Source organism: Scyliorhinus torazame, chromosome 2, assembly GCF_047496885.1.
Source record: "Scyliorhinus torazame isolate Kashiwa2021f chromosome 2, sScyTor2.1, whole genome shotgun sequence".
Lineage (NCBI taxonomy): Eukaryota > Metazoa > Chordata > Chondrichthyes > Carcharhiniformes > Scyliorhinidae > Scyliorhinus > Scyliorhinus torazame.
This window is the reverse complement of record NC_092708.1, coordinates 302,269,216-302,282,676: the sequence shown is the minus strand read 5'-3', so window position 1 is coordinate 302,282,676 and position 13,461 is coordinate 302,269,216. Positions and strand designations below refer to the sequence as shown.

At 41.8% G+C, this 13,461-nt stretch overlaps 1 protein-coding gene across 1 annotated transcript in view; it reads right to left on the bottom strand.

The window, feature by feature from the left end:
• The window catches only part of ralgapa1 (Ral GTPase activating protein catalytic subunit alpha 1), a 361,211-nt gene that overhangs the window by 277,408 nt on the left and 70,342 nt on the right, over positions 1-13,461 (bottom strand). The window contains exons 13-14 of the mRNA XM_072494899.1: positions 8,706-8,846; positions 8,332-8,480 (exon numbers count right to left, since the gene is read on the bottom strand). Coding sequence (XP_072351000.1) covers positions 8,332-8,480; positions 8,706-8,846 — 290 coding nt within the window. The remainder of the gene's footprint in view (positions 1-8,331; positions 8,481-8,705; positions 8,847-13,461) is intronic.

Genomic DNA, 13,461 nt, shown 5'->3' with positions numbered 1-13,461 from the left:
AAAAAGTAATAGGTTATTGATGTTCTGGACCTGGACACCCAGGGTTCAAATCTCACCAAAAAGCTAGTTTTTAGGTTCTTGATGTAGAGTCATGATTTAACTTTTTTTAACAGAAGAAAATTAAGTTACTATACCATGTTATACGATTTATATGCCAAGCTTATCACTCTAGTGGTCTCATCTTGGAATAAGGTTTGCAATACAATACCATCAAACTTCATTCACCTTCAGTTGCATGAGGACTCAGTGAAGATGGTCTCCTGTGGTGGTGGGGAGGTATTATATACCCACCACTATTAAACTGGAGTCAACACTGTCTAGAATCTAATGTGCTCCGATATGTTACATCATCACAATATATATTTGAGCCACTCTACCTAGTGGCAGTATAAAACTAACAGCATAACTATACATTGCAACATAGGTAATCGGAGTAGGCCATTTGGCCCCTCAAGATTGCTCCATCATTCAATTAGACCATGACTGATCTTCCACCTTTGCGCCATTTTCCCGCACTATCCCCATACCCTTGATGTCTTTAATGTCTAGAAATCTATCAATCGGTCTTGAACATACTCAACAACCGAGCCTCCAAAGCCTCAAGTTAAGAGAATTCCAAAGATTCACCACTCTGAGGAAGAAACTACGTTTCATCTCATACACCCTCACCAATCAGTTGAGACATCCTTTTTGCATCAACCTTGTCGAGCCCTTTAACAGTTTTGTATGTTTTAATGAGAAAATGCATGATACCCTGGGCTAGTGCACAGTCAATTCCAACTGTCCCAGAGTCGCAACACAGGTGAAATTAGATTTTATTTAAAATGCCTGTTTTTTTTTAGTTCAACCAAATAAACTAGTGACCAGATTTGTCACTTTAAAACACAGCTAACCTTTTATGTACAGTATTATAATTAAACGGAGAGAAAATGTAACAAACACAGACACACAACAAACATTCAGAACATTAGAGCAGTTCTTTCACTTCAGCAAGGAGTGAGAGAGGGAGTGTTCCTTTCACTTCCAAGGTCGAAACACTTTTGCTACGTTCTCTCAGAAAGCATCATGCAGTAACCAATCACTGACTGTTGTCAGGCAGAACACTATCCATGGCTAACCCACAGGTTACCAGTTAATAAATCGAACTGACTGACTACACAACTGGTTCCTAAGATGCACCCGGTACTGTAGAGTCTGTTTTGTCCTCTCCAAAATATAAAACCTGGGAACACAGTGCCCTGGCAAGCAGGCTGTTTCAATTTAAGAGTCTTCTGCTGAAAGACACATCCCGAATATGGGTCCATGGGCCAAAATAATTAAAATAAAATGAAAATGGGAATAAAGAAAATAAGCAGGAAACCCTAATACAAACGCCTCTTATTCTTCTAAACTCAGAGAGAACAAAGGCCCAGACTCCTCAATCTCTCCTCGTAGGACAACCTGGCCACTCCAGGAATCAGTCTGGTAAACCTTCATTGCAGTCCCTTTATGGCAAGATCCTGTCATGAATGTGCAATTATGATATTATAGATTTTGTGATATTATAGATTTTGTGAAAAAAAGTGATCTTCCTTTTTAAATGGACACAAGTAGCCTTAAAGATGGTTGCCAAAAATCACTTGACCTTTTCAACTGCAATGGGGTCAAGCTTCCAGAAAGCTTTAAGTGGATTGCAGGCAGACATACCCAGACAGTAAAAGACTTTTGAAATTGAATGAGTCCTCAACAATGGCTTCTCCTAAACCGTGGCTCCTTTTGAACACTGCAGTTGACGAGGGGGCTTTCCGTTGCTAAATGGGATTATTTGGACGATTGGTTAGCATCTTGTCAAGATCAAATGATAAACAGCCATTTTAAGTTTTTGGACTATATAAAGACTGGCTGCAAATGGCCATATGTGTGCAGAGCCCCAGGAAATATTTTGATAAACAACTTCAAGGGATTCCTGGCCAGGGGAGGGCAAAGAGAAGGTATTAATAAATCAACTGCTGTTTTTGGTGAAAAAGTGGAGGCAATCTGCAAGTGCTCCAACAACAGAAGTAGCGATGAATGGGAAAAACCTCTCTCTCCCAAAAACTTGCTGACCTGTTGAGTCGTCCTGAAAAAAGCAAACACTGACTGGTAGATTGCGGAAGCCATTGCAGCTGTTAACCAAATCTCAAGTTTAAACCCCTTTACTTCAGAGAAGCAATGGGCCCTAACTACATCTCAGAGACCAGTTTTAAATTTTATCTTTAAGTATCATTTTTTCTTCATTTGCTTTTAATCATTGTATCTGTATTTTAATTAATACTTCTTCACTTTTACCAAAGTAACTTTTAGCCGTAGTCTGTGTGATGAACTAACTTTATCTTGTTAAAACTAAAGCTTGTCTGTCATTTTTTCAATTTCTATCACTCAAACTATAAAGGGGGCTACATATACAAATACAAATTCTTGTCACATTAAGGAAATGCCTTTTTCCTGGTCGTGACACATTACTAAGGTAAGGAGACCAAAGCTGTACAATACACCAAGTGCAGTCTCACCAAGGCTCTAAATAATTGCAGCACAACTTCTTTACTCCTGTACACAAATTCACTTAAAATTAAGGCCAACATATAATTTGTCTTCCGAATTGCTTGCTGCACTTTCATGCTAGATTTTAGTGAGTCATGAACAAGAAAACCCCAGTCCGTTTGGACATCAATACTTCCTATCTCTAACCATCTAATAAATACTCCGTTTTTCTGTTTTGCCTATCAAAGTGAATAATTTCACCTTTTCCACATTGTTCATGTTCTTATCTACTTGCTGCCAACTCCTTCAGAGGGCATTGGAGACCTTGGACTTCCATGGTCAAGTATAACCATGGATCAATCAGGAGTACTGCAGTAATTTGTTGTTGCCTTCTGCAATATGGCTGACCAGGAAACTCTCCCACTCTTTACTGTCTGCCATCAGCTGCACTGGAAGGATTTACAGGCTGATAATCGATCTGTTTGGCCACGTTATGCACGCACCTTCCATGGCCATCAAGTCCTGAAATGGGCTTTGAACTCAGAGCTTCTAGCCCAGAGTAAGGATGCGATCAATGTGCCACAAGACCACCCTGCCCACTCACTTAGGTTGTCTAAATTCTCTTGAATCCATTTCGCATCCCCTGCAACACTTTCGTACCTAGTTTTATGTCTTCAGCAAAGCTGGAAATATTACATTAGGTCCCACATCTAGATCATTGCTATCTATTTAGAGTAGCTGGGGCTCAAGCACTGATCCTTGTGGTACCCAACTAGTCACAGTCTGCAAACCTGAAAATGATGCATTTATTTCTACTCTCGGTTTTGTCTGTTAATCAATTCTTAATCTATGCCATTATATTGCCCCCAAACCCAGACACACTATTTTGTTCACTAACTGCTTGCTTGAGACCTTATTAAAAGCCTTCTGAAAGTCATAAACCACCACATCTATTGTGTCTCCCCGCCCCCCCCCCCCCCCATATATATTCTGCAAGTTACATCCGAACAGGTTTGTCAAATTTGATTACCTTCCATAAATCCATATTGACCCTGCATAATCCTACCATTATCTTCTAGTGCCCAATGATCTCATCCTTCATAATAGCATTTTCCCTCCTACTGATGTCAGGCTAACACAATTGTAGTTCCCAGATTTCTCACTCGCTTGTTTCTTAAACAATGGGGCTGCATTTGCCATCTTGCTTTGTTCTTAAACAATGGGGTTACATTTGCCATCTTCTAATCTGCAGGAACCATTCATGGATGTATAGAATTTTGGAAGATAACCACCAATGCATCCACTATTTCTAAAGCAACCTCTTTGAAAATCTTTGGATATAGATCATAATGTCCAGAGGATTTATCAACTTTCTGTCCTATTAATTTCTGCATGACTACTTCTTCACTAATAATTTATTTCAGTTCCTCATTCCCACCAGTCCCTTGGTTCTCTAGTCCTTTTGGGCGATTTGTATGTTCTTCTGTGAACCAGGCGCAAAAACATTTATTTTGTTTCTCTGCCATTCCCTCATTCTCAATTATAAATTCTCCTGTGTGTGCCTGCAATAGGTCCATGTTTATCTTTGATAATCTTTGCCTTTCTACATTCCTATAGAAGATTTTAGTCTGTTTTTACATTGCTCACTAGTTTAGTCTTATATTCGATTTTCTCTTCATTATTTTCTTGGTCCTCTTTTGCTGAATTCTTGAGAGCTCCTAATCCTCAGGATTATGACTTTTTTTGGTACTTTCTTAAGCCTCTTCCTCTGATCTAGTACAATCTTTAACATTTCTTGTTAGCCATGGTTGGATCACATTTCCTGTTGGGTTTTTGCGCCTCAAAATGTATATTTGTTGTAAAGTATGTATTAATTCTTTAAATTCTAGATATTGTCTGTCTACTGTAATCTTTTTATGTCGTTTCCCAATCTACCACAGCCAACTTGCACTCATATCATAGTTCTTGTTTATATTTAAGACCCTAGTTTCAAATTGAAACACATCACTTTGAAACGTAATGTAAAATTCTACCATATTATGGTCACTCTTCCCTAACGGTAGGGGACATCAATAAAAAGGAAATTAGTGATGCATGTAACAAGGGTGCTACAGTAATCATGGGTGACTTCAATTTACCTATAGACTGGGCAAACCAAATTTTCAATAATACTTCAGGAATTCATCTACCACAGTATGTACAAGACATCTTTTAAGACCAGTACATAGAGGAACAAACTGGGGAACAGGCGATTCTAGATTTGGCATTATGCAATGAGAAGGGGTTAATTAACAATCTTGTTGTGCAGGGTCCTTTCGGGAACAGTGGCCATAACATGATAGGATTCTTCATGAGGATGTAAAGTGAAGTAGTCTGATCCGAAATTAGGATTCTAAATCAAAATAAAGGAAACTACAAAGGTATGAGGGTTGAGTTGACCAAGATAGATTGGGGAATTTCATTAAAAAGCGTGACGGTGGATAGGCAGTGGCCAATTTAAGGAACAAATGCTCGCATCGCAATTGCTGTGCATTCCTTTCTGGTGCTAAAACACAACAGGAAAAAGGCTCAACCATGGCTAACAAAAGAAATGAAGAATAGCTTCAGATCCACGAGGACAGCAGGAATAAATGGGTCTTTTTCGGAGTGGCAGGTGGTGACTAGTGGGTTACTGCTGGGGTCAGGTATTCACAATATATCAATGAATTGAATGAGGGAGCCAAATGTAATATTTCCAAGCTTGTGGATGACACATACTAGGTGAAAATGTGAGTGGTGAGGAAGCTATTAAGAGGCTTCAAGGCAATTTAAACAAATTGAGTTTGTGGGCAAATGCAGTTCAACTTGGATAAGTGTGAAATTATCCACTTCGGCAGGAAAAAAAGAATTGCACGGTATTACTTAAATGGTGATAGATTGGGAAATGTTGATATACAAAGGGATCAAGGTATCCTTGTACACCAGTCACTGAAAGCAAGCATGCAGGTGCAGCAAGCAATTAGGAAGGCAAATGGTCTGTTGCACTGAAAATTAGGAAGTAGGAGCAGGAGTAGGCTATTTGGTCCTTCAAGCCTGCTCCACCATTCAATATGATCATGACTGATCCACAATCTCAACACTGTACTCCTGTACTCTCCCCATACTCTTGACGCCTTTAAGAGTCTAGATGTCTATTTTCTTCTTAAATATATTCATATTCAGCCTTCAATGCAAGAGGACTCAAGTAGTCTTACTGCAGCTGTACAGGGCCTTGGGAAGCTGACATTGTTTCTGTTTCTGATGCTGCCGCCCCTGGTGCTGCAGGATAAACTCCTGTCCGAAGAGGAAATAGGGGAGGGCAAAGTTGGGGATATATATATGGGGTCCCGTGGAGGCGGTTATGCGCAAGTGGGAGGATGAGCTGGGGGAGGGGGCATTCGGGGTCAGAGTGTGGAGTGAAGCTTGGCGGAGGGTTAATGCGTCCTCATCATGTGCAAGGCTAAGCCTCATCCAGTTTAAAGTCATGCACAGGGCTGACATGACAGTGTCTAGGATGAGTTGGTTCTTTTCAGGGTGGTAGATAGGTGTGGGTGGTATGCAGGGGTGGGCAAATCATGTCCATATGTTTTATGCATGTCTGAGGTTAAGGAGGTTTTGGACAGGGTTTGCAGATATGTCAAAGATTTGGGAGATAGATATAGCCCTGAGTCTGGAGATTGCGATATTTGGACTGTTGGAAGATGCAGGAGTACAGATGGGGAGAGAGGACAACGAGTTGCTCTTTGCCTCCCTGATAGCCCGGAGATGGATTCTGTTGTGCTGGCAGGACTTCCGGAGCTGGGTTATGGGTGAGCGATTTGGCAGACGTTTTGAATTTTGAGAAGATCAATTTTGCCATTCAAGGTGCGGGGTGGGGCTCACATTGAGGTGGAAGCTGTTCATCAACTTCTTTAAGGAGTATTGAGTTGTCAATTGGGGGTGGGGGGGGTCATTTTTCTGTTAGGGTTGAGGGTTTGGGTGAAAAATGTGGGGGAGGGGTATTTCTTGGGGTGTGTGTGGTTGGCTTTTGTGTTTCTTTGTTATGTATATATTTGAAAATGCCTTCAATAAAATGTTTTTTAAAAATTTTAAAAACGTTCTGACAGCGCTGGTCAAACTGAAGCAAGAATTATTTCCTCTGGCTGAGGGGGTCTAGAACAAGGAGTCACAGTCTCAGGATATGAGATAGGCCATTTAGAATTAAGATGAGGAGAAACGTCTTCACTCAGAAGGTGGTGAACCTGTGAAATTCTCTACCACAGAAGGGTGGAGGCCAAGTTATTGAGGATATTTAAGAAAATATATATATTCCTAGACACGGAAGGCTCAAGAGAGAGAGTAGCAGTAATGCATGGAGATAGAGGATCAGTATGATCATATTGAACGGTGGAGCAGGTTTGAAGGGCTGAAGAACCTATTCTATATATTTACAGTAAGAAGTCTTACAACACCAGGTTAAAGTCCAACAGGTTTGTTTCAAACACTAGCTTTCGGAGCGCTGCTCCTTCCTCAGGTGAGGCTCCATCACCTGAGGAAGGAGCAGTGCTCCAAAAGCTAGTGTTTGAAACAAACCTGTTGGACTTTAACCTGGTGTTGTAAGACTTCTTACTGTGCTCACCCCAGTCCAACGCCGGCATCTCCACATCATATATATTTACAGGACAGCACAGTAGCACAAGTGGATAGCACTGTGGCTTCACAGCACCAGGGTCGCAGGTTCGATTCCCCGCTGGGTCACTGTCTGTGCGGAGTCTGTACATTCTCCCCATATCTGCGTGGGTTTCCTCCGGGTGCTCCGGTTTCCTCTCTCAGTCCAAAGACATGCAGGTTAGGTGGATTGGCCATGATAAGTTGCCCTTAGTGACCAAAAGAGATTAGGAGGGGTTATTGGGTTACGCGGTTGAAAGTTAAGCTTGGATTTGGCACTTGTGTTGTTCCACATGATGCCATGCACTGATTTTTTTTTTTTTATAAAAGGAAGGGCTAAGCACAGCATAATTCACTGCTCCCACCATTGAAATTATATGCATTTTTTGCACAAAGGCAAAAACAATCGCCTTCAAATTGCAACCAGGATTGTCAGAATTTTTGATTGTACTGAACATGATGATATTGCTTATGTTTCACTTTGTCTTCTAATTTGGACATTCTGAATTCTCCGTCTGTGTACCAAAACAGGTGCCGGAATGTGGCGACGAGGGGCTTTTGACAGTAATTTAATTGCAGTGTTAATGTAAGCCTACTTGTGACAATAAAGATTATTATTATTTGCAATTTTCTTTGAGCCTTGTGTTACTGAAGTAGTGAGTAGGGAATTTTCACTACATTTAACAACTAATACCTTCATGAAGCACTGGCATGACAGGCACAGGATAAATGCTCTTTATACTGCCCAAAAGTTCATCATAAACTTAAAACAGGTCCTATCATCCAATTTTGTTCATCTGTGAACTTTACAGGATTTGATCATACACAATTCAGAACATAGGAATTGCTGGATGAAAATTTCCAAGATCCCTCTAAGTTTATGTTCTACCATCTTGGCAGTCACAAAATACAATAATTGAGTTGTTGACCAAACAGTGAAATCAATCTCTATCTGTTAGTCAACAACAAACCCAGACATAAACAAGGAAAATCCTTGCTGAGGGAAAGCTATGGGAGCCTCAAGTACAAGGACACCAGCTTCACTTCGCACATGCCTTGTCTCAAATGATTTAAACAGTGCAATCCGAAACATTATTTTCCAAAACAAACGCTTAGAAAAATTAATCACACTTTTGCAGGGTAACTTATGAAAAATACTCATCATACCAGGTCTTCTTATCCATTGCTGTGTGGACAACCATGTATCTGTAGATGTTGAGAACACGTTTACACATGTCTACATGCTCATCCAACAGGGTTCCAATTTCATTGGCAGGTTCCAGCAGCAATATATTTGCTGAGTTGGTTATAAAAACCTGCCACAATAACACAACATAATTAATGAAGACAAGTAAAACAAATGATAATTAATCATGCAAAGGATTAGGACCACATAGAATATACAGATACAAGTCACAGTGGAGAAAAAAAAATATTTAAAAAAATTAAATTTAGAAGCACCCATCTAGTTCCCAATGCTAAAGCAAATGTTTGAATAGTAATTAACTTCATAAAATAGCACAGAAAACGTCAAAGTGCACCTGAAGGGATGCCTGAACACCTGCACACACGTTCCTCTCTTCTTCCTCCAAGTCAGTAGTTTTGTTAATTGCATTCTGGTAGGATGAATTTCTTGTCCAGCTAAGATTCCTTACATGACCTGGTGCCTTAGTCATTTTATCCTACAGAACAAATGAAATAGAAGAAACAATTGATGAAACAAGCCAATTCTAAGAAATGTGCTATCTTGAGCAAAATACTGCAGATCCCGTAAATCTGAAATAAAAGCAGAAAATGTTGGCAATAATCAGCAGGTCAGGCAGCAACTGTGGAGAGAGAAACAGAGTTAACATTTCAGAGTTCTGGGAGGTAAACTGGGGAATGGCAATTGAACCCAAAACTTTGTGGCTTAGAACCGAGGGTTCATACTTAAGCCACGAGTGGTGATTCTTATATAGTTAAAGCTTTAAAAACCAGACATCTGGATTGCACACATGCAATGATACAGACAATTAATAATAGTGACACCAAACACTTCGCTCAAAGATGTTGGTTGGGGCATTTTATACCCATTAACGGAGTAACTCTGGCAGGAAAGTGATGTGGAAGGTGCAGAGGGCGAGGTTCTCCCCAAGATCGGCATGTCGACTGGCCACCAGACCCAGCAAAAAAACAGTTAAAGCCAAGGCTAAGGAATTGAAGGGACTTGCAGCGCAGCAACAATTTCAAGAATGGTGGACGGGGAAGGGTTGCCACCAGTGGGAAAGCCCCAGATGGAGCAGTTAATGGCTTTCATCAAAAAGGAATTTCACCAAAGGAAGGAGATGAGTGATGACTGGTCAAAGGCCATTGAGGGAGCAGTAGCACCTCTAGGAAGATCGATGGACCCGGTAAAGAAGTGCCTCAAGGCGCAAAGAGCGACGACACGCAAGGTGGAGAAGGATCGTGTCCTTGGAGGCGGAGATGGGGATCCTGGGAGATCTATGCAAGTCGCTGCGAGTGAAGGTGGATGAGCAGGAGAACATGTCCTGGCAGCAGAACTTGCAAATTGTGGGTCTGCCAGAAGGTGTGGAACGAATGCCACAAAGTAAGTGTCGAGGATGGTGGCCGGGTTGGTGGAGGAGGGTGCTGGACAGGGCCCCAGAGGTGGACTGGGCTCACAGCTTCTTACGGCAGCGGTGGAGGGCAGGGGAGCTGCCGCGGGTGGTGATTGTGCAGTTGCACAAGTTCGTGGAGAAGGAGAAGCTTCTCAGGTGCCCAGGGAGAAGTGAGACTGTGAATGGGAGGGGAATGTGTCCGAATAGAACAGGACATTGGCGCGGAGCTGGCGAAGAGGCGTGCTGGATTCAACAGGCCACGGCGGTGCTGTATCAAAGGAGGACTCGGTTTAGGGTGTTGTACCCGGCAAAACTTTGGATCATGTTTGAAGGCCAGGAATACTAATTTGAGACATAAGAGGCCAATGACTTAAAGAGGCCAATGACCATAAACTGGGGGAGAACTGAGAGTTGGTGTGAGGTGGAGGAACAAAATCTGCAAAGGTTGGATGTTATAGCTGTTCTGTGTTGCCGGAGGGTGGGAATTCTTTGAGGAGTTGTAAGTTTGGAGGGGAGGGGGGGGTTCTGGGAGTCGTTGATCCGAACAGAGATCATCTTGTTCAAGGCACACAGGGATAGCAAGAGGAGTGAGGAGCATAGGCTGTTGGACGAGGTAGTCGAGGACAGGAGATACTCGGGTGCTCCCACTAAGGAGTTGTTGGTGGAGAAGAGAAGAAAGTTGCAGGGGCAGTTTGATAGGTTGACGACGGAAGGGTTGAAAGGTGGTGGGCTAGTTACGGAGGGCGGGGAGGGTGCAATACAAGTATGGAGAGAAAGCGAGCCTTATGCTGGCACATCAGCTGCGGAGGCAGGCGGCATCTAGTGAAATTCTAATGGTGTGGACAGAGGCGGGGGAGGTGGTGTCAGAGAAGGGGAGGATATACGAGGTGTTCAGGGATATCATGAAAAGCTGTACAGGGCCGAGCCGGGTGGAGAGGAAGGGGATATGGGACGGTTTTGAATGGGTTGGAAGAGAGGAAGCAGGCGTTGGAGGAGCCGCTGGGGCTGAGGGAGGTAGGTAATTGACAATATTAGGGGGATGAAGTCAGGGAAGGCCCCAAGATCAGATGGCTCCCGGCGGAGTTTTAGAAGGCGTTTTTGTGGCAGAGTTGGCACCGCATTTGTTGGGGATATTTAGTGAGGCATGGAGAAGGGAGAGTTGCCAGAGAAATTGACACTGGCGTTGACCATGCTAATACTAAGGGGAAGGATCTGCTGGAGTATAGGCCCATTTTGTTGTTGAATACGGACATGAAAGTGTTGGCTAAGTTGTTGGAGGGAGGATGGAAGGATATGTGCCAGTGTAGTCAGCGAGAATCAAATGGGTTTTTGTAAAGGTCCGGCAGCTCTCTAGCAACATTAAGAGGCTGTTAAATGTGGTTATGACTGTCAGGCGGGCGGGTGCCGGAGGTTATTGTTTTTATGGATGGGGAGAAGGCCTTCGATCGGGTAAAGTGGAGGTATTTATTTGAAATTTTGGGTAGGTTTGGCCCGACGTTTGTTCCACGTGTGCGTCTGTTGTATGTAGCCCCAGTGGCAAGTGTACATACAATTGAGATTTGAACTGCACAGGGGAATGAGACAGGGGTGTCCTTTGCTGCCATTGCTGTTCGCCCTGCTGATAGAGCCCTTGACGATGGCCCTCAGGGGGTCTGTAGAGTGGCAGGGGAATGTGAGGGGGAGCGGAGAGCAGGGAGCACTGGGTGTCGTTGTACGTGGACGACGTGCTGTTTTGTGTCAGACCCGCTGGAGAGTATGGCCAGGATCATGGGTGTCATGGAAATTTTAATAAAGACAAATTCTTCGAGGTTCGATTTAAGGAAATTTATTTACACAAATATATTTGCAGTGTGTGTTCTGGCTGCATAACCAGGCCACAGAACTCTGAGATTCGACCGAAGGAAGCATATCTTTATAGTGTCAAATAACAGCTTGAAGTAAACTGCCATGTTTATATTAAATTGACCTTGGAAAGTACGTAAGATGAAATACATAGTACGTATGTTCTTGCCCTTTCTCCGGTTGGAGAAGATTTAAGTTTTGAGTTGAGGGGGTCAGCGGAGGATTTTGAGATGCGGTGGGGGTTGTTCATGACGATGTTTGAGGAAATGTTCGTCGCGGGGGGAGGGGGTGGGTGGGTTGTGTGTAAAAAGGGGAAAGATTGCACCAACTGGACTGATTTTGTGGAGTGTACATTTTATATGTTGCTGTATTTTTACACATGTTTGGAATAAATGACACCAAACTATACTGCCCAATCACGACTACAGAAATATATCAGAATGCTTTGCTTGACTCAATGCCTGATGCAACTTGCAATTTTTTCCTTTTATGATCTGGCTTCCCTTAACTTAAGAAACTAAATTTAAAAAATTTGGAAGAAAAATCTTCTTTCTGAAAATGTTCCACGATTGTTGATGTGCTGTAGATCCTAAATCTTAGTGTGACATCATTGTGAAAAGAAAACATTAACCTAGATCAGTCATAACTAAGTGTATTTTATATTATTCATAATGGTCCAGATTTTTGTAGCAGCAATGACAGTGAACTGTGGTGTTTGCATCATTACTTCTCTGAAGCTAATTGCAACCTTTGAAGTTCGCATATGGGCAATCAAACTCAGAAGTTTTTGTCAGTGACTCTATGCTACTCCATAGAATGCACAGAACCACCAGATGGGAATCATTAGAAATCACTGAACTGACTAGAACATGCCATTTTATTCTATTAATCTCACTGTAAAAGCAGTTGAAAAAGTAATACCTGTTGGATAAGGTGTAAATAGGTTTTTAAATGGTGTACTAAATTCATAATTACTATTAAAGAACCTTTCTGGCCCAGAAAAAAATGTCTCCATAATAATAAAACATTCCACATTTTTAAAACCATTAAAAAATTTAGTTATGATATTTCAGTTTCTACAATAATCCATTTATCCGTATTGCATTTACTTTGCTCTCTTAAGTGAAAGAAAATTACTTCCTGGTTTGCACTGAGAATTTTTCAATTTGAGTGGCTGTCACCTGCCTAACGATATCACTGTTGTTGGATGCCTGGGGAATCCCTTCACTTGGCAGCAGATTCAAATCATCAAGAAAGAAGAAAACCACACCATTGAGACGGCTAGGTCTTTGTGGGTAGTTTTCTCAGAGGCCAGTGAGTGCAGTTGTTTCTCTGGTGATTACCAGTTTGGGCCATTGTTATTACTGTTATGCTATTTTGCACCAATTTCAAAGAACAAGGGAGTTATTTCTGGTATCCAGGCCAATATTCAACCCTCAGTCAGCATTACTAAAGTAATGATCTGTCGAAGGGTCATATAGACTCGAACGGTTAACATATTTCTCTTACCACAGATGCTGCCAGACCTAACTTTATCCAGCATTTTCTGTTTGTATTTCAGATTTCCAGCATTCGCAATATTTTGCTTTTTTAAATAATAGGTTATCGGTTATCCGATCATCACATTTCCATTTCTGGGAGCTTGCATTGACTGTATTCATACAACAGTGACTACAATTCCTAAGTACATAATTGGCCGTAAAGCACTTTGGGATGTCCTGGGATCATGAAAAGCTTTATATAAAACGGACATCTCACTTTTATTTAATCTACTTATTATTCTTGAAACATTAAAGTGGTTCACAAAGCAAATAAATCCAATTTCATTCAAGAGGCAGAAGGCAATTGATTTACAGCA